The following is a 25,097-nucleotide window of genomic DNA, read 5'->3' on the forward strand; positions in this document are numbered from 1 at the left end:
ATGAGCAGTAATTCAGTGGTTTCACAACCACAGAGTGAAGCTTTAATGATGCAAGTGTAGAAAATAAGGAGCTGTTATGGAGATAAAGATTCAATTTGTACACTAAGTTGTTAAAAAAGACCAAAACCCTACAAAAATCAGCCTGTCTGCTTCATAAACTCCTAAATAAAATTACACTACCTTTCACATGACCTGAAGTAGAAGCTGAGGGAACTGTATGGAAAACATTATTGTTAGGTCTTGCAGGAACACTATTGCATGATCTTGCAACAGTTAGCTCACTGTGGATCTCACCATCTCTACCACAGCATAACCAAAGTGAAAGCTATCCCCATGCAAGCAGCAGAAGTCTACAGTGTACGAGACACTGGTCTTTCCCACAGAAGGCTACAATCTTTCTGTACTAGAACATGAAACTAAGCAGTACACGGAAGAGTCCTAACAGAAAATGTAAAGAAGCACTGTGAAGGCAGATTTCCAGAATGCTGGTGGTGTAACTCAGCTTTAGCCTGCTAAAACCTGGAAGACTCCTTAGGATTCATATATTTCAGACTTGGAAGTCAACAGGATATCACGTATAATAATAGTACATGAACACATACTCCTATCTGCTTTACAGATTTAAAGTGACCCCAAAACCTGTACTTTAAAATTGATTTATAAAGAAAATTATGGTTTTAGCAGAAGTAATATTGCAAAGCCACTACCTGTTTATAACATCAAATTAATTGATGATGCAATTATTGCAGACACAAGTGTCTTGGTGGACTCTAGAATAGTTTTTGCTTGATGTTCTATCTGGCAATTAGTGGTAAATTGTTGGTGAGGTTTTCAATCTGCTAACATTCAGGGTATTATTAGGAACAGTGTTATTTCAACTGTGAAAAAAGTGGGAACAAAAAAAAGGTTCGTTCATCTGGTAGGAAAAAAAAAAAAAATCAGTGATATTGGCTTGCTTTTCTTATGTCCAAGTCTTAAAAACAAACAAACAAACAACAAAAAAAAAACCCCTGACATTCTTCCTTGACCTGGTTATCTTTTCAAGTCTTCAATTTATGCAGTTCCAAGTAAGAGACATCCCCGAGTCTGTTTCCTGAGTACAAGATCAGGAATGAAGATTTTAGTGTGCTGTCTCTGAGGGCCAACTCCAGCCCTCAGCAATAACAGAGTGTAGGGGAAGAGCTAATGAACATGAAAGACAAAACAAAGGTTTACATTTCCCTTGAATTACAAAGCTCAGCTCGATAAGGGTTCCTCTGTGTCCTGAGAACCTAGGCTTTAGTATAGCTAGTTGATATGCAATTACATTCAACCTTATCCTTTCACATAGCACCTCTCATCCGTGAGTCTCAAAGCTCTTTAGAAAGAAAATTGGTATCATGGTCTGCTTTTCACAGGTAAGGTTGTCTTGCCAAAGATCAGGCACTGACCTTACGGCAGACTGACAGCTGGTACCCAAGTTGCCTGACTTCGAGTAGTTCAGAACACAGTCCACCAGGCAGTGCTGGCTTGTATGAAACACCAGTTAGATACAGTTAATGTGTAGGAAAGAGACTGACAAATATCCATACAGGCAGGCAATTTGCCATAGATGGGCTGTACTGCTACTGTGGTAGAAAAGTATCTTATTTCCTCTGGCCCTACTCCTTCTTGCACAGAGAGTAAATGTATATGGCTATATTATTAAAACATGAGAGCACATTAGACTGAAGAAAAGATGCATACTGGGAGCATCATTTATTTATCTCCAAGTGTGTTTTAGCATCCCCTTGGCTGGTAAGTAGCAATAAAAATGTAACATATATGCCATTTTTCCATGTCAAGCAAGAAGATGTGTTGAGTAAAAGTAAAGTGAGGCAGGCTATAAAATAGAGGAATGAGGATTGTTTCAGCTAAATGACTAGTGCTTCAAAAAGAACATGCTGCTGTTGCCTCCACTTGCCTACCAATACTGACAGTTTTTTCCAAAATGACTGAATACTGCCAGTTTGAATAGTCTTGTTGGGAGTTTTACTAAAACAAGTAAAACAAAATAAAATAAACAAATAAATAAAGTGTTGACTTAGCAGTCTGCAAAACTCTTCAGAACAAATGATTGCTTGTCGCTGCCCAGCTCCTAGATACAACCCTAAGTACAAGGCCAGCTCACAGGAGGAAACCCAAGGGCAACAACACACAAACTAAAGGATACACAAATAAAATCTGCCCATCAGGACCAGCAGCTCCCCAGAAAATCTGCCCACATTACCCCAAGCCAGTCGCTCAATTTCACAGTGAAGGTGTGATTCAATCAGCAATGTGCCCTTTCAGACGCGTGTCCGGCTAGCGCTCCCACATTACAGTCTGAGTGCTCCACAGCTATTCTGCTCTCTACACCCTCACTGAGCTCCAGCAATCAGAGCAACAATTCTTGGGGGTGTAGCAGGAAAAAAAGGTAAGGTATTTCATGTGACAGCAACAACAGGTCCACAACGAGCCACACTACCTTTGTGCCTGAGCCCCATTTTAAGGATGCTAAGCACCAGCACAGATACGGCTGCCACTGCCTGCTCAAAGCAGTTTACAGTTTGAACTTGAATATTATACAAACCATACAAAGCCTGACTTATCAACCTGCATTTTGCATTTTCATGACCTTCACCGACCCGTATATTCTGACAACACCAGAGGGGACTCTATACCTCCTATTTCAGTGAGCTGTCCTCAATTAGCCAGTCAGTGGTGTTTCATATTAAGGGAAGTTTACTTTCTATTCTAACAAGTATTATTTTTGTGCATATTCATCCGATCTACCAGAGGACTTATGCATTCATTTTTGTCCCATGTACATACAAGAACAGATCAGGATATAAAGTATGTTTCACAAGTCAGATGATCAATTAGAACTGAACTCTAACATCCATTATGCTTGAAAACAGACTAACAAGTCAGCCAAGAGCAAAATATCCCAGTCTGGATTTAAAAGCTCCACAGCATTTTAGACACCTAAATGAACAATTCTACAGCTTATATGAATGTTAATCAGATATCAGATACAGAATTCAAAGACTCTTCCCTGCCTTTTAACCATGTTATAGTTCAAAGTCTTGCATTCTTAGATAGTTACAACCTACACACTCCTTACTAGACCAGAGCTAAGATCCAGGGTAGAAACAAACAGTGAAAGAAAGATGGAAGGAACACCCTGCATGTGAAGATCTGAAAAAAAAAAAATTAATATTATTCTATCTTATTTCTGCAGAAACCAGGCAGGCATGAGTTATTGTTTCCATGCTGCTGATGAGGGGGACAACTGCAGATTTTCAAAACAGGGGCCCTGAGCCCACGTCATCCTTCAGGCTTTAGCTTTTCTGGGGAAAGTTTGTTCTCTCAGACCACATTCCAGTTTACAGCCAGCCTATATACCAGCCATATCTAATTTAGCCAAGTTTTTCTCTAGGAACCTATAACCACAGATAGTTACCGATACAGAAATAACTTCTCCGAAGTAAAGCATGCCCAAAGGTACCTAGTGCTTATGGAAATGACTTAACACAGCATCCTCCATACAGCTTTCTCCTACTATGACTCCAGCAGATATGATTTATTACTTCATCTCTGACTTTGAGGGGGAAAAAAAAAAAAAAAAAAAAACTGCACTGTTGATAGCATTGGTCCTTCATTTGTGTCTGACCTGCAAGCACAGAAGCTTTCTCTTGCACAGACAGCCTCTTCCAGCTCAGCCAAGTCCCACTCTGTTCTAAAAGCTTCAAAAATTAATCCTTATTGTTGCCTAGAGAGAACCTGTCTGAGCAAACAACCCAGTCTTTGTCTGAACTCTGCGGAAGTTGGACAACAGCAGATGACCCACCTGTTTTACCTTATCTGCTCAAATGTGCAATCATCTCCTTGACCTTCTTATACAGTCATGCAGCAAGTGATACACAAATGAATAAAGGAGATCTATATGTAACATTCATAAAAGACAATACAAGCATTTTCCTAGTTTACTACAATCGTAATTCAGCTTCCTCTATGCAGCTGTATATCTCTAGTGAGGCTGATTTACAGCTGGGAAAGCAGAACTTGCTGCTTCTACTTGTGTAACAAAATCTAATTCAAGTGAAGCACTAGTACAGTTCCTCAGCAATTAATTTCCTCAATGTTTAGAACTAAACCAAAACATGCTTTCATGTTCAGACTGTTGTATTTGTTTCATTCTGCTTCTCTCTGGAAGAGCTGCACCTTTGCACATTGCTGGATTTTTTGCTTGAAAGACCACAAGAGGGTTAAACTAATTTAAGGTGAATAAATTTCTCAAGGTACAGGTTCTTGTACTTCTGCAGCCAGGGGAAATTTGATGGCAAAATAAAATTCATTTTGAATTTTGACCATAAGAAACAGAAGAATGTTAGCAGAAGATTAATTTGAAGAAAATGAATCTGCACCTTTATACTTGAGTTGTCAGTTTAATGTAGTCAGACTTGCAGAAAAAACAAGCTATATGCACCATTATCAGCTAAGCACAAGACATTTATACCCAAAATGTTAGTTTTCAAAAGTAAATAGGAGTTAAGGAAGCAACACAGGAAAAAGGCTAAGAATAAAACCGAACAATGGTTTCCAGGCTATATTAGTTCTATAAATGCCCAACCTTTATAGCTTAAGCTTCCCCCTTCCTCATCCCAGATATTGATGAACAGGAGGAAAACATAGAAACAAAGCACCACAGCTCCTCCTTAATGCGTCACTTCTGACTATATTAAAGACAGTCACTTGAGAGAGCCACCTACCCTGCACGGAGGCAGAGGGGAAAAAGAGAGCATCAGGACCTTTGGTTGATGCAAGCACCACATCTCTTTGCATGAAGTGTAGCTTTCAGTCCTACAGATACCAGTGGCGGCAGATAGCTCTTCTCTCTGCTGGCTGGCTAGCTGTTTGTTCACATCTTTTCCATGGCTTTTATGGGGGAACCTTCCACTTTGCTCACTGTCTGCCCTGCGCATCCACATATCCCCTTTCCTCCTTTACTTGCTTCCCTTAATTTGTCCCTCTTACACCTCCACCACACAGTTCATGGGATATGCCCCTTATATATGGAGGGCCTAAGACTTACCCAGCACTACTCAATCACTTGACTAGATGTTGCATCTGTTTGAGAGTGTCCAGGGCACTATATAAGGCACAATCTTCCTACACAGTGCCTCTGTCACGTCAAACAGAGCTGTTCAAGCCTACTGAAACATTTAAATGTCTCTCTAAATATCTGAACATGCTCCAAGCTCTATCCAAGCCACAGGAGCACATGTATTACAAAGAGAGTATAATTAGCAGGATGGCTTGGAACAAAGTTTCCTAGCAAATTTCAGAATCAATTTAATTAAATCTTATCTGCATTTGTCTGCTGCTGCTATGATAAAGGCAGGCACTGATATGAGAACTGAAAAATGGAGAAGTTAAAAAAATGACACTCCAAACAAGGTGTAATATTTCTTCTTTTCCTTTTCTGCTCCTTCCCTGGCATAGCAATGGTACGATCCTCTTTGAGCAGGAATACATACCTCATGAACCCAGCTGTGAAAACACACTGCTGTAACCAAAATATGTATATTTCAGAACTAAGCCTTCAGTACTCACCCAAAGTGTTTGTTGCAAAGTTTTTTTCAAGTCCATCTTCAGTTAATTCTCTGTTATTCACCATACATCCTGCATTGTTGATCTGTAAGACAACTCCTGTAAACAAAAACAATCTACACAAATATCTACAAACAAAACCACACATACAAGCAGTCCATGTTAGTTTGCTGTTTTCCAACACTGCAACACAAAGCTACAAACTGTTTCAATAAACCATGCTATTCCAAGTCACACTACTCTGTCGCTGCCGATAAAGGTTTTTCACAAAATGAAGGATCTTCAGACAAATGGCTAACCACAGATGTACTCTACTAAGAGCCAACAGTCCTCTTAGTGCCTTACTCCATGTTTTTAAAAACACTTTTCTCACAGAAAGTAATATGCAAATTGTAAAGCAGATATTAGAACATAAATATGCAGTGTAGTTTGTTAGTCTCATCTGAGAGACCACACTGACTCCACATCATCCATGCTATGTGATGATGTATTCTCCACTAGGTGAAAATTCACTATGGAAAGCTGTGCAACATGCAGTAGAATGGCCCGCAGGAACTCCCACCCTCAGGAAATTAAAAGAATTAGCTCCAAACTTGGCAGATTAGCCAGGTCAGCAGGTTGCTGCATCCTAGTTAGCCCTGAGAAGAGCAGAGCTAACCAGCAGAGGTGCTTCATACTTTGTGCAGGATTGCCAGGCAGAGAGAAAAGCTGGGGTCCCTACAACAAGGGCACAAATACCCCACCTGACTCACACATTGCTAAAACAGTGCTGCACCACACAACATGGATGAATTGTAAGGTAAAACCTCACGAACAGTCAGAAGCTTGCAAGCAGCTAGCATATTCTCAGACACGCTTCTCTCTCTGCCTTAGCTTCCAGAGGAAGGTCAAGCTTTTCTCTCCCACCTCAAAGAGATCTGCCTCTACATACCTTCCTGCTCATTCGCTGCCACTCCTCAAAAGCTATTTTCCCATTTCTGTCAGAATTTCCTCATCTAGTAAGTACCAAAACAACTGCTCCAGGTGCCTCAGTTTTACTACAGCCCCCAGAGCAAATTTTCACTGCTAAATAAAGGAGAAAGTGTACTGAGCCCCTTACCAGCCATGATGCTTAACTGTTTGCTCTCTCCCTGGCTCTGTTTTAGACTGCTCTAACTAGACTTTCTATAAAAGTTTAATCTTTAAGAAGGACTAGCTTTAAGAGGGACAAAGTTATTAGTAATGAAAGTCAAACAAAAAAGTGTGGTAAGAACCTCAAAAGATGCAGCTAAAAAATTCCTGCTTTTCTTTTTTTTTTTTTTTTTGTAGCATGTCTCTGTATGTGAACTGAGAACAGACAAGAGCAAACAGACCATGGAGACTACTGCAAAAACATTTAGAAAAAAATTAAGCAGAGAATTGTGGGCCAAATTGTGAAATCTACACTACCTGTTGGACAAACTCATAGGCTACGCATTCCAAAGGCAGACACATGATTTAAGTATGCAAACTTACCAACACATTTAATTTATGTTCATTTTTGAATTTTTCAGCAAACTTCCAGATTTCCTTGGGATTAGATATATCCACAACATGCAAGAAGATATTCTAAAGGAAAAAAAAAAAGTAAGTTACAATCAACAGGGACAGTGAAGAGACCCTGTATGAAAAAATATTATCTCCAGAACACAATTAAAACACTTAAGATAACATGCCTAACTGAGAAATCTAATTCCAGTCCTTAAAACACGTTTAGTCACTTGATTCAGTTGCTTCTGAGCCAAATTTATTGAGAGCCCTACTTAGATAAATACACGTGACAGACAGTCAGGCATAGCAGAGAACTAGAAAAATATCGCAAAGCTTGCAAAAATTCTGTTTAAACAATTCATACACCAGCTTCCTCTTTAGCTGAAAGGAGCTTTCCAAAGCAATGGTCAAGGTCACAACATTTGAGAATAATTTAGGTTGGAAGGGACCTCTGGAGGCCGCTTGGTCCCACCACCATCTCAAGGCAGGTAACTGAGATCAGGTTCTCCAGGGAAGTTTTATTTCCAAAGATGGAGATTCACCAGCCTCACTGAGCACCCTGCTCCAGTGTTTGACCACCTCATGGTGAAAAAAAAATTTCCCATTATCTAGCCAGAATCTTTCCCTGTTACAGTCTGTCTGCTGCCTCTTGTCCTTTCACTGAAGACCTCCAAGAGAAGCATGGCACTGCCTTCCCTACATCCTCCCATCACGTGGCTGTAGACTACAGTAGCACCCATCTCAGCCTTCTCTTCTTAACACAGCAAAAACAGCCATCTCAGCCTCTCCTTGCACATCACACATCCCATCTCCCTAATCACCTTGGCAGCCCTCCACTGGACTCACTCCAGGAGATCGGTGACTTCTTTGTCCTGGGGAGCCCAAAGCTGGGCACAGGACTCCTGCTGTGGTCTCACAAAGGCTTAATAGAGAGAAAGACGCACTTCCCTCAGCCTGCTGACTAGCGTTCACACAGCCTGGGGTATGGCTGGCTTTCCTTGCCCCAGGGCACACTGCTCACTCAGGGACAACTTGTCACTCCAGGTCCTTTTCTGCAAAGCTGCCTTCCAGCCAGCTAGTCCCAGTATGTACTGCTCCATGGGGTTATTCCATCCCAGGGCAGGATTCACAATCTGCTCGTGGTGAACTTCATAAAGTTCATGTCAGCCCATTTCCTCACCTGTTAAATCTCTCTAAAGAGTAGCTCTGCTCTCCAGCTCCCCCCCCCCCCTCCCCATTTGAGATCATCTGCAATCTGACAACGATTGCACTTCGCTCCATCCTCCAAGTTGTTAAGAGAGACATTAAACAGTTTTTGCCCCTGTATTGACTCATGGGGGATGCCACTTAAAAATTGTTAACAGATCAGCTTTGTACTGTTGATTGCTATTTTCTGAGCCAAATGTTCCAGACAGTTTTCCACCCAGCTTGTCATCCACCAGTTCAAACCACATCTCTCTAAACTGGCTACAAGGATACCATGGCAGACCACGTAAAAAGCCTTGTCAAAGTTAAGGAAAGTGGCAAGCACTGCTCTCCTCTTGTCCATAGGCAGAGTCATCTCGCCAAAGGCAGCAACTGGGACGGTCAAGCCAGGTTTGCCCTTGATAAACCCACGCTGTTTTTTCCTCAATCACCTTCCTGTCTTTCATGGCTTCCATGAAGATTTGCTCCATAGTTTTCCTGGGGAGCAAGGTGAGGCCAACCAGCCTGTAGTTCCCCAAATCCTGCTTGCCTTTCTTGAAGAAGAGTGGTTTGCCTTTTTCCAGTTAACAGGAAGCACCTCCTGCGTTGAGGAGGTTTCCCTTGAAGATCAACTAGCTTTCTCAAGGCCTTTTGCTCTCCATGGCTGTCTCCCATGGGATCCTGCCAACCAGGTCCATAAAAGAGACAAAATCTGCTTCCCTAAAACCAAAGATTGTAATTCTACTACTCATCCTTCTTGCCTGTCTCAATCTTAAATTCCACAATTTCATGGCCAATTCCACCAAGGCAGCTATTCAAGGCTGCTATTTATAGCAAGTCCAGCAGAGATCACCCCCAGCTGGCTTGTCCAACGCTCGTATCAAAAAATTGTCCTCGATGCTCTCCAGAAGTCCCCTGGATTGTTTATGCCCTGCTGTGTTGCCAGCAGGTATCAAGATTGCTCAAGTGCTCCGTGAGTACCAGGACCTGTGATCATGGGGCTTCCCTAGCCCTCTAAAAAAGGCTCCATCTACTTACTCTACTTCATCAGGCAGTCTGTAGCAGACACCCACCATGATGCCATCCACATTGATCTGACCTCTGTGCTTTACCCATAAGCTCTCAGCTGGCTCATTTCAGAGCAAAGCTCCATGCATTCAAGCCACTCCTTTGCATAGAGCACAACTCCTCTTTGTCTTCCCAGCTTGCCTTTCCAAAAGGGCTTGTATACATCCATTCCAGCACTCTAGTCAGGCCAAACATGTCTCTCTAATCCCAGTGAGATCACAGCTCTGCAACCATGCATAGATTCCTGTGTTTCTTATGCTATCTGTGTTCATGTACAGGCATCTGAGATGGGCTCCCAGTTATGTTTCTTTCACATGAAAACTGTGAGAGCCTCCTCCATTTTGCTGTCCCCATGACACATACTCACTGTCCCCATGATGCCACTAGTCTTCTGGGTTTGGTCACTATCCCCCAATGAAACCAGTTTAAAGTCCTCCTCACTAGCTTAGAAAACCTGCTGGCAAAGATACTCTTGCTCCACTTCGTCATTCCTGCTTAGCAATGCTAATTTCTCAGAGAAGGTCAAAGAGGTCATAAAGGCCAAAGACAAAGCGACAAAGCCCGAAGTGACACCAGATGCACATTCAGGTGTTGACCTGCAGGGTGCCTATACTACTACCCAAGCCTTTCCCTTTCACTGGAAGGATTTAGGAGAGCACTACTTGGGTCCCCATGCCCTTCACCCTCTGTAAGCACTCTTGATGAACTCAAGGTCACCCCTCACCATGTCATGGGTGCCCATGTGGTTGGGCAACAAGAGGTACTAGTCCAAGGTCCAGACGAGCCTCAGCAGACACTCCACAATACCCTAGATCTGAGTCCCCAGCAAGTGACAAACCTCTCAAGACATCAAGCCAAGACTGCAGGTGGGTGCCTCCATCCCCCACAGGAGGGAGCCTCCAACCATTATCACCCACCACTCCCTCCCAGTGCAGACAACAGTTCAGGCTCACCTGTCTCCAAACAACTCCCCTGACAGAGCTTGTTCTTCCTCATCTGTTACCATGGCACTACACTTATCTTATAAATGCACATCTGCAGGCAGAGAACAAGCCTGCCTTCTGTTGCCAGCAGCCACAAGCTTCCATTCCTCCCCATCTTAGGAGTCTCTATCCACCACTTATTCAAGCATAGCTTCCAGCTGTCCCTCCTTCCAAGCAATGTGGGGTTTGTGTTCTTCTACTCTCTGCAAAGACCCTGCCAGTCTCCTCTTTCTGTTCCCTGCAGTTATGCAGCCTGCTCATCTCTTGCTGTTGCTTCACCTGGCAGCCCAGCACCTTGACCACAGCAGAACCCAACACGTGAGGCCACCATCATGCTCTGCCCCAGGCTCAGGGAAAAGTACCAGTCACTCCCTGCAGCCTGACATCTGCCACATCATTCCTCCGGAGCTCTGTCTGGGCCAGCCTCCCATGTGCCAGACGCAGTCGCTCCAACCAGGACAGGAGAGCACGCTTTCAGGTGCATCACTGCGCCCACTCCGGCCGTCTCAGTGTTGGGTGCCTTCTGCACCCCCTTCCACGCTAACTGCTGTATTAACTGCTAAGTCCTTGTTAGCCACCCCATGTCACAACAGTCTTGCAATGTTTTGAAATACTATGGCCAGGAATGTGGATGCAATAGAATAAAAAAAGGAAAAGCCTGACATAGAGCAAAGCTATAATTTTCTAAACCACTAAAGCTAGAAATATTTCCTCTCTCCAAAACATCAAAAACCTTTTACTGTTTGTTACAAGCAATTCTCTTGCTTTTTGCAGATTTGTGTTCTACCTAGTACAAGCACAGTGGCATTTATCAGGATACAAAAGGCATGTCAACTCCTAGTCTTCTCCTAGATAGCACTTAGTCTCAAAGACACACCACAGATAGTCTTATGACGTATCTCACGAAAAGGCAGTTTTAAAGTAATTATGCAGAGGATGTGTTCTCATGCAAAAAACCAAATAATCAAAGGGCCTCCTCTCTTTCCAAGTTGTTTCTTTAAATACTCATTATACAAGCAAATGAGATAAGTGAAAAAGCTGAGAAAATTATAAGGCATTATTCCCTGCCTATAATTCTCCTTCCCTGAAGATAAAAAACACATGACTTTCTCTCTAGCCATTGGATTTCAGCTCCTTAGTTGATTTCAGTCAGAATTTTCTTATTGTAATGTTAATATCTGACCAAAAACTTGACACTGCTCTACTGTTTCTAACTGGATGGATACCTCTCTAAAAGCTTTCTACTTTTAAAGCTACTACCATTATTTGCTGGTACAGAAGAGCTGAAGTTTTTTGCGCAGATGTTCAATATTACAAGTGATTTCAGAGACTGAAGAATATCTAAATCAACACTTATCTGCTGAAGACTGTCACATTGGCTCAGAAAAAGGACCCACAGGCCTGTTCCCTAAAAAAAGTCCTCAATGGTAGCAAAGCCATTAAAGTGAGACCTAATCTCCGTGACTAGATCTACTTTAATATATTAGGAGAACTTCCCAATTCCCAGGTTTAGGTGCAGGTGTCTGCCAAACAATAACTCCATTTCAGCACTGAACTCCGGCATGTGTTGCTGTGGAAGATGGGAAAAAATCTTCGGCATACACTACAACAGGATCTCCATCCAGATGATCAGGAAGAGCAAGTTAAGTCTGGATACAGCTTGTCAAGTTGCAGATAAAGCATTTTATTACCTCCCTGGATTGCTTCTGAATGAGTACTTATAAAGAAGGATGTTCTTGTGGACTCCTTATTAAAATTACTCTTCCCAGTGCAGTCACATGTCCCACAGGGCCTCTTGTACAGCTCATCTAACACTTCACTGAATGCTGCTTTCTATACAAGTGCCCTGATCCCAGTGTCACGAACAAGCTCTGCAGTGCCCTCATGCTCTTTCATGACTAGAGAAACTACAGGTTTGCAGCCTACCAAGAAGTGGGAATGCAGTAATAGTGCTACTTTTAGAGGAAGAACATTATTTGCCTCAAGTTTTGTTTCACCAAATGACAGAAAACAGAACATGAAGGAACCTTCAGAGGTCATCAAACTCACCCCTCTTCCCAGGCTGTCTGGCTGTAGTTAGAAAAGGAGGTAACACAGATAATCACCAGTCTTACTATAGTCATGGGATTACACAGTTAAAGACAGCTGGAAAGTATTTGTTTCTACATAAGGACTGATCCAATTCACCTCCATTAAAGAACTGAAGTGTAATGCTGGTTGGTTTCAGCTCCCTAGTGTGACACAAAGAGCAGAAATCTAGTCAATGTGGTACCTCTAACCATAAAGTTTTCAGAATTTTTGATCCACATTAAATACTATTACTAGAATCAAAATACTGCATTCAAGAGCCAAGTTACTACTTAAAATGAAGACAGCTCTCCATCCAAGTGTTGTGGGTTAACCACAGTAGGCGGTTAAGCCCCATACAAACACTTGCTCACTCCCCTCCCAGCGAGACAGGGGAGAGAATCAGAAGGATGAAACAGACAAAACTTGTGGGTTGAGATAAAGACAGTTTAATAAGTGAAGCAGAGCTGCATGTGCAAACAAAACAAAATAAGGAATTCATACACTACTTCTGATTGTCAGGCAGGTGTTTAGCAATCACCAGGAAAGCAGGGCTTCATCACATGCAACAGTGATTTGGAAAGCCAAACACCGTAACTGCAAATGTCCCCCCTTCCCCCTTCTTTCATTGCTGAGCACAACATCATATGGTATGGAATATCCCTTTGGTCAGCAGGGGTTCAGCTGTCCCAGGGTGTCCCCTCCCAAGTTCTTGTTCTTGTGCACCCCCAGCCTATTCGCTGGTGGGGCAGTGTGAGAACCAGAAAAGGCCTTGCTGCTGCGCGAGCACTGTTTAGCAATAACTAAAACATGGGTTGTCAACACTGATTTGGTCACAAATCCAAGACATAGCACCATAGGAGCTGCTATAAAGAAAATTAACTCTATCCCAGCCAAAACTAGTACACCAAGATAGAAAGCCAATGACTGCACTTTTCAATAAGCACACCCTCCTGAATAATTAGCAAAAGCAACAGAGAGAGGCTACAGAGGTATACTGTAGAGTGCTATATGCAGAAGCGAAAAGAGTATGTAACAGAAGGGAGGAGGTAAGAAAGAGATATTGTAAGTAAAGGAGATGGAAAAGTATGTAGAGCATGGAACTAGGACCACACACAGGACTTCACAGAGCCGCCAACCTTAGCAAATCCAGAGCATGTTATTCAGACACATAAATGCTGTAAATGATGTAAACTCATAAACATTGTTGCAAGAGTATTGCAGTGCATTAACTTTTAAAAGCCTCAGCCACATAGTTAGGAATAGTAAGTAGGCCATCACAAAACATATCAACAACAAATATTTAAGTAAAACAGCATGCTGCTGGTGATGTTAATAATCATATAAAATATCACCTAGTGAAATTACATCACTTCAAACCATATGAATGATAAACTACTAGATGTTTCCATGTCCATATGAAAATACTATTAAAAACAGCAAAATGACGAAACAGAGCATCTACAGGCTTCTGAGGTCTTTTAATATTAACAATCTTTCTAAAAGTAAACAAAAGACTGAAAAACAGCTCACCTGATTGCCTGTTTCTGTCACTATTTCTCCTTTGGCGACCTCAGCCCGTTCCTTATTTCGGCAAACCAGATGAACCGTGCCACCTGGTGGATTTCAACAAGAAACACTTTTGATAATTACTAACTGTGTTTGGGGGAGGCATCAACAAAGAGGGAGGGCCAGGAAGTGATGTGCAATTTGTGGTTCTTGATTGGGGTTAGTTTTTTGATAAAATCCAAATGAAACAAAAAACCTTTTGTGATTGCATTCCAGCTTGTGGGAAATCTATAGCCTGCTAGTAGTAGTGGCCATACCGGTCAGATGGTCACTGAAATACCACAGGAGCATCCCAGCAGGAACAAGCCTCAAAGTTCTTCTGAAATTTTCTAACATGGTCTGATTCCTCCACTGCATTGCCAGAGTTGGCTTGGTTACTTTTACCAAGGGCACAACTGCAGGCAGCAGTGGGAAACTCCCGAACTTTGGATAATCATGCAAATAACATTAACCAATGTTTAATACAGTTTCATCTTCAATTTGTTACACATATACCATGCATGGAAGGGACCATGCACAGACAGGCACTGAATAGATACAGATCAGAATGAAAGATAGTCTGTGCCCAAGGGAGAACAGATTTCATGAGTGAGAGAAAAGGCTATCAGAAGGGGCAGTGTCCAGTGCTCACTTCTTTGGCCATTCTCACAGTGACTGCAGACTTCACTGCAAAGGAGGGCTTTAATTATAGATCTCAAGGCAGTTAAGGATGTGCATTTGCAGATGTTTAAGGAGCTCTTCCCAAAACACAGGGGACAGCACAAGTACTGTGCAGGTACAAATTAAACACATGGAAGTCACTGGCCTTCAAGCTGATCAGGAGCATTCTCATAGTCTACAGTGGAAAACATTCAATGAAAACAGAGGTGGGCTTTAAGGGCTTTGGATATGAACATTTTTCTTGCTGTTAAGGAGAGAGGGAAGTTTTAGTGACCCATGACCTAGGAAAGGGATTTGAATATATTTTCCATGTTAAGGGGTGAAATTATTTGAACAACACATGGCAATTGTCAGAGTGGTTGGGAGAAGAAGACTGCGTCAAACTGGAACTGCAGTTCACAAGACATGCAGGAACGCCCAAATCTGCAATACCCATGAGACACTGATTCAGAGAAAAGCTGAACTCGGGTAAAGAAATTGTCATCAAGACCGTCATTATTTACAAAAATCTGAAGTGCTTGAAGGTAAAGCCAATGTAGCCTGGTTACTCTCTTCCCGAGTCTGAAATCCTTCTTTTCTTGTCATGGTGTACTTGAAGAGATTCAGCTAGAAGCCAGAGCCCCAAGAGCTGACATTGAGTTTCAGAGCAACACAGGCAAGGCTAGGATCAGGAAGACACTGTTAAGTCATTTTAACTTCATATGCGCAGCAATGCCCATGCAAGGTATCACGCAAGCAGTCTGAGCCCAAGGTTGTTCTTTGGGCTCCAAATACTAGGTATGGTGACCAAATCCTATGCAGATCCAGTCAGCTTGACAGCTTGCAAAACCTGGCAGGAATATCCATTTGTGAGCAAAACAGTCACAAGAGAAAGCAATACTTACATAAGGCTATTATAATGGCAGTAGTGGGAACCTGAAATCAATCACATACTGGCACTGATGGGGATCTGTAACCCAAAGGCTCTTTGATGCTAATAATTTTGAATTAGTATAATTTAAATCGAGTCACCACCTTCCTTCATAAGACAGTTACGAAACCTAAGCAGGCAAAAAGAGAGCAAAGAGCCACAAGCTCCTCCCTTTCATTCTACATGCCAAAACTCCTATCACTCTTGCACAACAGGAATTATTTTGTCAACTCTGAAAGGGATTAGGTTTATCCTTCAACAGCAGCCAGTTCCAGTTCATACCACCTCCTTGCTTACAGAAAGCAACAGAAAAAAAGTTGCATGTAATCAGTTAAAGGGCACAAACTCCAGGTTATTAAGATCAAGCACAACTACATTGCTTCTTTCACACTCTCCCATCTCAACTTAGCAAAGCCGATTGTTTTCTTTCATCGTATGATACATCTGTAAGTTCTCCAAAACAGTTCAATTTCAGCCAGGCAACTAATTGTACTGAATCAGCCTTAAACAGATCTTGATCCATCACCAACATCCTTAGACGCCACTATAACACAGACTTTTGGTAAAGATGCACTTGAGAAACACTTTGCAGATCCTCTCCACTAATTTTGTTTCATTATTCCAGTTTTCATGGCACTGATCATGCTTAAACCTCTAATCCACACTAACAGCCCTGTAAAACAACACGCCTGACCCCTCATCCCAGGCAGCTGTGTCTTTGTGTTTGCGCTGGAAGGCCAAACCTGCTTCCTTCCATCTTCTCTGTCACGACCCCTCAGAGCTCCTCATTCCAGCCCAGCTCACCTCTCCTCGCTATCTCTTTGGCTGCGGCCTTGCCAATGCCACTGTTTGCACCGGTGACCAGAAAGGATCTTCCAGACACGTTCACCTCCACATCGGCTGGATTGAAGTGCCTGGAAGCAGACTCGTAGCCGCTCCTAAATACATCGGAGACACCTGTGAGAAACTAGAAGGGGGCACTTCCAAAAAAACACAGGGGAGGGCACTCTCCCCTCACACCCCGGCATACGCTAAACACTCCCCCCCCCCCCCCCCCCAGCCCCCATTACTCTCCGTACTCGTGGGACAGATCACGGACAGTGCCCGTGACACTGCCACGAGGGACGTGGCCACAGCCCACGCCGCCCGAACCCCAGCGCTCGGCAGGCGGCCCGCCCGCCGCCCCAGGCGGGGCCTGAGAGGACCCGGGGCAGGCCCAGGCAGCGCCGCCGGGCCAGCTCTCACAGAGGCGGCGTCGAAATCTGTCCGCTCTGGCGGGGGCGGGGAGGCTGCCATTAAAAATATGTATAAAAAAAAAAAAGAAAGAAACCCAACACCTCCAACTGGCTAAACGCCCGCGGACGCACAGAAACGCCCCCAGCCTGCCCGCGGCGCCCGCCCCGCCGCGCTGCCCGCCCGTACCTGGTGTACTCCCGCAGCCCCTTCACGAACCACACGGCGTTGCGGTACCAGGACATGGTGCCGGTGCCGCCACAGCGCTGCTGGCGCCGCCTCTGCCCTTACATAAGGCGGCCGGCCCGGCCCTGCCCGCCCGCCGTTAGGTAAGGGCCGAGGGGCGGCCCGGCCCTGCCCGCCCGCCGTTAGGTAAGGGCCGAGGGGCGGCCCCGCCCTGCCTCGCCCGCCGCCGCCATTACGCGCCGGCGGCTGGAGCGGGGTGCGAGGGAGGGTCGTGTGTGTCTGTGAGGAGGAGTTGTGCCCCCTTCCTCCCCCGCAGCGGGCTGTGGGTTGTTTTTTTCCCATCCCTTCCGTTTTCTGCCCTTCTTCGTTAGCCGGCAGGGAAAAGGGGCTGCTTTTAGCCTCCAGCCAGCCGGGCGCTGTGGTGAGTGCTGCAGCTGGCCTCTGCTGCGCTGGAGAGTGCCGTGCCCGGTGATGGCGGTGGCAGAGGAGAGAAGGAGAGTTGCCCGGGGTACCTGCTTGGGACAGATGCTCCTGTCAGCCAAGCTGGGGCTGGAAGCGGGGTGTCACGTTTTGGGAACGGGGAGCGGTGCTGCAGGACCTGGGCCTGCCTCCTCTGCTCGGGCAGGCTGTCAAAGGGACGGACGCTTCTGCAGAAACATCAACAGCTGTGTTGTGCCACGCCAAGTAGCATTAAATAAACTCCTGAAATTCCCGGCTCCTGCTGGTGGGGTAAAGCATACCAGTAGGAAAGGGTACGCAAGTGGCCGTTGCGGTAGGGGGAGTGAAATCTAAAATGTGTTTTCAGTTCCTCTGGTGTGTGCGTTGGAGCTGTGAAGCCCAAGCGAATCACTGGGAGTTGCACATCTGGACAACCCATGTTAGCCATAAGGAAATTGTCATTGCAGGTATAATTATGTTTTGAAGTACATTAAAGGACTATGCACTTACAAAGTTCAGTGTGCAAGTTAAGTTAGATAAATTCATCATGTATTTTATGTGGTATGTGGGGCCACACACAGAGAAGCTACTTTGGGAACCCCATCTAACTTCTGAAGAGCTTAAGTTACCTGGTTTCAATAGCAGAGAGAGGGGATGAATGGGAATATTCTGTCTTTTTTGACCCTGTATGATAGCCGGATACTTCTTTTTCTAAATCTCTTTGGCAATGGCCTCGTACTGAAGCCTTCCGCTTACTCAGCATGTTGTGTGAGTATTAGGCTTACACAAAAGTAATGCCCACCATGAAGTTAAAACTTTTGAACTCGGCACTGTTCGCTTGTACTAGGTATTGCATGTGAAATAAGAGTTTTCAGAGGGCAAAAAGATACATTTTCACAGCGATATTTTCTTCCATTCAGAGACCATCCAGCTAAATGTCATATCTTTGCATGAAATCTGAAAATGCTTGTTCTTATTAAAAGCGTTGAAAGAATTTATGTAAAACCCGCAGCCTGAGTCAGTTTAACTGATTTTGTTCTTGGAAATGGCTAGGAGTTTTTGACTGAAGTGTTCCTAAACAATTCATACTGATTCTGATGCTTGAAATTGAGACTTCTGGCCCAGAAAGGAACAGCTTGGCAATAGCGTGAGTGGCAGAACGTTATTTCCTATAATGGAAAATGAATGGCAGCCTGAACTACAGTTACGTACTGTGATGTCTGTAAGTATATAATTGTGAGCTATATGGAAATAGTTTTGTGATCATCACCTACAACATGCAATTAGCAACCAAAACTGTACAGCCTACACTGCTGTAATGATGTTAGATAATCACACTCGTTGTGAACAGAACAGATGTTAGGCTTGTGCAAGTCCTGCGTACAGGCTGAGATAATATCCCCTCTTCCTACTTCCAATCCTGCTACCCCTTCAGCTTCTCCCTTTCCCTCATGGCCTGTACAAGTCTGCCTGGTTACTTTCCTCAAAGTGTGGCTCAGAGACAATACACAGCGGGGGAAAACCAGAGAATTATGTGGGCATGCCTGCTGTTATGAATATCCAGGCAGAAAACTGCAGCGCTGCCCCACATTTTTATGCTAGTTAGAGAATGTCTCACCTTGGGGTCTGTAACTCTCGGTGCATCTCAGTGTGCTGTTAGGAGAACAACAAAGTTCCACGGTTGCTTACGCCACAGAATTGGCTGCTTTCTTTACAGGAAATAGGGTTTCAGTTTGAAAAACATTAGCAAACCCCAAACAAAACAAACCCCCGTTCCTGTGAGTAAATACACTGAGCCAGGTTGTGCTTTATTGCCTTGTCATTTCTTTGTTTACCCTGTTTATTTCTTAAGCACTGAGACTATGGCTTAGTACAAGCAAAACTGGATGATGGCTTTGATGTGTTTTGTTTGTAGTTTCAGTCTATGTTCTCATAAATTGGGGGGTACATCCCTGCAGTCTGCCGACCTCTGAAAGTAAATGGCATGTATGTAGATACAGAGAATTCCTTGCAGGCTAAATCATTTGCACTGCAATTAGCAAGATACTGGGTGGTGCAGCCCTGAGATACTAACCAATGTGAGTATGTACAGCAGAAGCTGTCCATGAGTCAAACACAAAAATATATTAATGGCAGCCAGACAATGGGAGCAGCTCATAATATTTGGGGGTTTAAGCAGTGATGGGCAATTACAGCATATTACTCTTATTAACATTAGAGAAGAGAAGATTGTTAGGAAGACACTTGAATGTAGGTTTGGGAACCAGTGTCACCCTGGTACACACACAACATTTTCTGAGGATATTATATAAATAATGTAGCGCTACTACTGCGATGTTAGCCATACCCTTCTAACAAATGCCATTTTCAGGAGACTTTGTAAGCACCGAGAAATGATGCTCTTGCCAGAGTGCAACAGTTCCTGAGCATACTCAGCTGAGAGATTTCTGCTTGGAAACACTTGATTTTTCCATAGTAAGGGCCTGAGCTTGCACCCAGAAAGGAATTGTCACAGCACGCACTCTGTGTGTCTGAACAGCTTTACATCAGAAGCAAGCTGTTGTACACTGTCCTGACACCTAGGTGTTTCTGCTACCTCATTTCGACCCCTGTGATGGTTTGCTTTTGTATTGTTCCAGAGGCAGGAGACTGTAGAGATTGTATGAGTGCTCTCTGCTAACACAGCCATCGCAGCGATGAGGCAGTATGGGTTGTGTGCAGGAGAAAGGTAAGGCATAGTTTTTGCCAAGAGTTGGCTGGTCCTAATGAAGGGCCTGCCTCGCAGTACTCTCACAGGCAAAATTTCTGCCCACATCAAGAGTTTTGGCTGCATATTGCCTTTTGTACTGAATTCTAGGTTGATACACCTTGTTAGCTGAATTAGAATCCGTTCTGGAACTTTGGAAATTTGAAAAGTTACAGCTTTTGGTTTCTTTCATCATTGCTGCTAGCTTAGCATTAAACTCTGATAGGACACTGCTCTGAATGTGAGGGATTTTTTAGACAAGGAATTCTTCTTATGGATTGGCAGCCAACATCTCAGATAGTTATCACAGCCAGCAACTGATACATATGCGTAGCCTGGTTCCCCCACTGGAAGGGGGGGTCAAGTCTGTTGAGCTCCTGACATTTTCCTCATTTGAGCACAGAACAAGATGGCTTCACCGTGGCTAAACACAACCCAGTGTTTAGCTCTGATAAAACCTACCCAAGTTAACTGTTCCCCTTGAGGACTACAACACTTCAGGTATATCTACACTATCAAATAACTCATAGCATATTCCAGGTCCTGATCCTCTTATTGCCCATACTACGCAAACGATTGTTGATGCCCAGGCTCTCTTTAAGTATTAATCAGATACTTCTGTCCAAAACAAGCTCAAACATCGTCAGGGGGGATAGTTTGCTCAAGGGATAATTCGTTCCCAAGCACTATGGATAAGACTGCACCAGGGTTAACACTGCACAGCTTGCCTTGGCACTGGTGATCCTGCATTCAGATATATGCATTTACCAGTGTAGAAATAGCCCCCGAGTCTGTTATGCAGGCCCTCCATGAATGCAGATAATCCTCAAAGCAAATAAAAATTCTGGAGCATTGTGACTGTGAGCCTCCAGATATTAGGATTTTTCATACAGTAATGAATTGAGAATCTCAGTATTAAAACACAAGAGCTGGTGAAAAATGCCTCTCTGGTCCCCAGCTGGACTAATATGAAAAACACACCTTAGGCTTGATCCATCTTTGTACCTGTCAAAGAGCAAGGAGTTTTAAGCAAAGTTTTAATTGCCTCCCAACACAAAAGAGAAGTTGAAAATACCAATTGCTGTTAAGGGCTGTGTTTTTCAGCATGTTTCATATTTTCTTCCCAGGGGACAGATCTAAAAGGTAGATAGAGTACTCAAGAGCTGAAAAGCAATTATATATTATACAAGATGTTTAAGAGCAGCTTCAAGGCCATCTTGCCAATCTCTTTTATTATCTTTTTTTTTTTTTTTTTTTTGAGAGAGAGAGAGTCAGAGGCTAAAATGTCTGTCTTAAGGACAACTGTCTCCATTGCTTGCTTCCTACCAGAGATCTGGTAGGCTGTTGCGCATTTTCTCCTTTCCTTGCAGTTACCAATTTTCTAATTAAGTCTCTGTGCCTGCCCCCATTAAATCAATCAGAACATCGCCACTGATTGCAATGGGAACAGGAGCAGGCTTGAAGGGCCAGATCTGCAAAAAAGCTCGGCATCTGTAATTGGGGCCAGGTTTTCGAAGGAAGTGGCAACCATGTGCAAGCCACTGTTGCTGTGGGAGTCACTCGTAACCCTGCATTTGCCATGCCAGCCTCAGCTCTGGGTGCAAAACACTTGGAAAACGCCAGCTTTAGAAACTAGCGCTGCCCCAGTGAGTGTAATAGCAATTAAGAGCTGTCAGCAGCCTGGGGAGAGGCAGTCGGCACTCTTCCTTTTGCCTGGCTGAAGCGGAGGGTTTGGTGAGTGGTCGAAGAGCAACATCCAGCCCTGAGGTCTCAGGGACGTGTCTGAAGGGCGAGAGAAGCAAAGGCTGCTCGTCCTGAACGCAGGGAGGGGTCAAAGCTCTGGCATGTGTGGTGTTTTTATGAACAGTAGGGTATTTTCTTTGTTGTGTGCCCTTATACCCAAGTCACTGCGAAGTTTGCCAGCTGCTGTCAGCAGCAGTGTTGTTTCCAATGAACAGTCAGGCTTTCCCCAGACCAAATAGCCTTTTGTTCTCGAGAAACAAATGTGGCAGTATGTCATCAGCTCAGCTTAATCACTCCTTTTTACTCAGTAGTAGGAATCTCTTACTTTGCCTTATCGGAAGTATAGGTGTGCTCCATCAGCTGCTAAGGACCCTGGTCTCTGAGAGCCTGCGGGGCCTCCCAGGGACAGGCATGTCCTGACAAGGAGAGGGACTGCTGAGTGTCCTCCCAAAGTGGAAAGAATTGACTGGGAGGAGCAGCTAAACCTGCTGCTAACCTAATTAATCTCCTACGTATCAAATAGTTTATGCATGCTTTAGTATATAACTGTTTTGAAAATAATAGATTTATAGTTGATTTTCATCTTGGAAAATAAAATTTTTCGTCAATAAAAGATCAATTTTATTATTCCCATGGCTGAAAAATTATCTTTATGTCCTTACAGTAGGCAGCATACTTGAATGTACACGTGTTTGTTGCTAGACTGTAACAGTAATGCAGTTATCTGTACTAATATTTTCTTCAGCTACCTGTTTCTGTTCTTACTGCTCTTCTACTGCATCTTACTGTTCTTACTACCAGCTGCCGGACAGGGATGCTTATGGGTTTATTGGCTCAGGTGAGGTCTGCTATACTCCATTCTTTTCTCTTATTTTTCTTATTGTTCTGCAAATTTTACAGCTTATTAGCGTTGATTATTCTAGCACAGTTGTTACCAAATTGCAGATACTATGGAGTAGCATGTGACCACCAAGAGATATCTACAAGCAGGGCAACAGACATACCTCACCTTGTATGGTTGCTCCACATTGTGTTCAAATGCCAAAGGAATGGGCTGAAGTTTTGTGTCTGCAAGCAGTCCACGTGCTGTGGTAACAGGACCCACAGAGATACGTAAAACTTAGCCATGTAAAGCTGCGGAGCCAAACCCTCCCCTGCAAATAACCACCAGACCTGTTTATTAAAAGTCTTATTTCACCTGTTGTTGGATAAATTTTTTTAAAAGTCCATTAAAAATAATGAAACAACTCTTTTTTCTGATATATTCTGAAAATAAATAGAATTGATGAACTAGTAATGTGAAATCCATGCAGAAGTAGAATAGCAATACACAGAGCAAAAATAAGCAATGATAATAAAAGGTGTTGGCTATGGCAGCTTGTGAATAAGTGTGCATAGTGGATTTTTTTTCTCCGCTGTTTGCACCCTATGTACTCATTTCATATTGATACTGAAAGGCTAAATATTTTTTTCCAAAGGACTGAGATCAAATCCATAAGATATGCAGGTACCTAACTCACATGGACATCAAGAGGACATTGTTAAAAGAAGCTTTCATGTATGTTGGCCTACAGGGCCACAGTTTGCACCTCAGAGCATCTCTCTCATTTGAGCTGCTATACTGCAGCACAGGGAAACATATCACAGATTCTCCCTTTGCTTGTGTATTAAAGATGGTTCAGAAGAGTCAGTATGGCTTCGATTCAAATCTGTGGGCGAAATCATTCTCCGATATAACTGTTCATCTCAGTGAAATTGCAGCAGGGTTGATCATAATTAGCATGACTGGTAAATGTAAAGTACCTTAGTTTTTAAACTCCGATCACATAGGCTCATGCACTTACACTGGTCAGTATCTTCCTCCCTGCATTTTTATTCAAATGAGACATTTGGTAGAAATTCACTGTTACAAACATGTATATGTGATTTCTCAGAACTTCATACAATTTTCTCAGAAACCTGTTCTTGCAATATAATGTTGTTCTTTTTAGCAGTTTTCTTGTACTTTGTTTTCTTGTACTGTGCAATATCAGATGGCATTTGTCAGCCTTTTTTATTTTCCCTCAAATATTATACTTTCTAAAAATGTTTTATTTTTCCTCTTATGGCTAGCACCTGTGGGGCTTTCATGTACTCCTGTAGTGAACAGGAACCTCAAGAAACGTAAGCCAAGAAGCAACAATTTCAAATTGGAGTCCTGGTGTAACAATCCTTTCTATATTATATGTAGAACTTACATAGGTCTTCATTGTGATGCAGAGTCCCTGTCAAGTAGAATCTGGGGAAGATGAATTATCAGAGATAAGATTCAAGGTAACTTACAGAAACTGTGCTGGTTTAGAATGTTGTGCAATGTATAGAAGTTATCACTGGTTTAATCTTCGTAGCCCTTTGCCTGTAAAGTCAAAGCATTTAGGCTTCTTTACACCAACTGTTCACATTTGAGACATTCAAAACAGCTCTTGACATAACTTAGAATAGCTTCTGCTTCTTTATTTTTTTCTGCACAGTCACCTTGTAGTTTTAAAGTCTGATGTCTTGGGACCTCATATAGCTCAGAGTGAGTGCTGTGTGAGAGATCTCTTCTCCAACAGCACAACATTCCTGTTTCTACTCCTGAGGAGATGAGGTCTGTGATATATCTGATGCTCATCTTTCCTCTCTTCTTTGGGTCAGCAGGTAGGAGCTGTCCGTGTTCAACATTTGGAATGAAGGAACAAAACATTTGCTTGTCTGGCTGCAGCTTTTGAAATAGCTATGGGAAGCTGCTCCCTAGAGTTTTGGAATATTATGTCCATTGCAAAAGAAGGTGCAGTAGTGGGAGGAGAAATATACTGTGGGCAATAAACTGTAATAAGTGTGATTTATTTCATGGCTGCTACCATTGCATTTATGGTACGTGTATGTCTAGAGTCTGTGTGTGTATGCAGAAATGTCTTTGTGTCTTTGTGTTATTAGATTTCAGTAGTACCCGCAACTAGCAGTGAGCAGGCTATCTAATCCATTGAAATCATGTATATTTTTTCCTTTAAAAGCTAGAAATAGACCTTTGTTTCTCAAGAAGGGGAGATGATTTAACTGCAAGTTACAGCTGGTTTCCTGCATTGTAGTCAAGACATTTCTGAGTTCATAATAATTAGCTTAAGGGTGTATTTTGTTCAATTTCCATAAGACATTTATGTTACTG

At 43.2% G+C, this 25,097-nt stretch overlaps 1 protein-coding gene across 6 annotated transcripts in view; it reads right to left on the bottom strand.

Moving 5' to 3' along the window:
- DHRS12 (dehydrogenase/reductase 12) overlaps nt 1–17,139 on the bottom strand; it is a 28,020-nt gene extending 10,881 nt beyond the window's left edge. Inside the window, exons 1-5 of one of the 6 annotated variants that reach the window (XM_030036347.2) lie at nt 16,987–17,139; nt 16,369–16,502; nt 13,959–14,041; nt 7,108–7,200; nt 5,617–5,698 (exon numbers count right to left, since the gene is read on the bottom strand). In XM_030036347.2, the coding sequence (XP_029892207.1) occupies nt 5,617–5,698; nt 7,108–7,200; nt 13,959–14,041; nt 16,369–16,502; nt 16,987–17,042 (448 nt within the window). In that variant the 5' untranslated portion in view covers nt 17,043–17,139. Of the gene's footprint in view, nt 1–5,616; nt 5,713–7,107; nt 7,201–12,407; nt 12,590–13,958; nt 14,042–16,368; nt 16,503–16,643; nt 16,749–16,986 lie in introns of those variants that run through there. The other 5 variants (XM_041128624.1, XM_041128627.1, XM_041128622.1 and 2 more) reach the window with 5 other exon arrangements.
- Between the last annotated feature and the right edge of the window lie 7,958 nt (nt 17,140–25,097).

Source organism: Aquila chrysaetos, chromosome 14, assembly GCF_900496995.4.
Source record: "Aquila chrysaetos chrysaetos chromosome 14, bAquChr1.4, whole genome shotgun sequence".
Lineage (NCBI taxonomy): Eukaryota > Metazoa > Chordata > Aves > Accipitriformes > Accipitridae > Aquila > Aquila chrysaetos.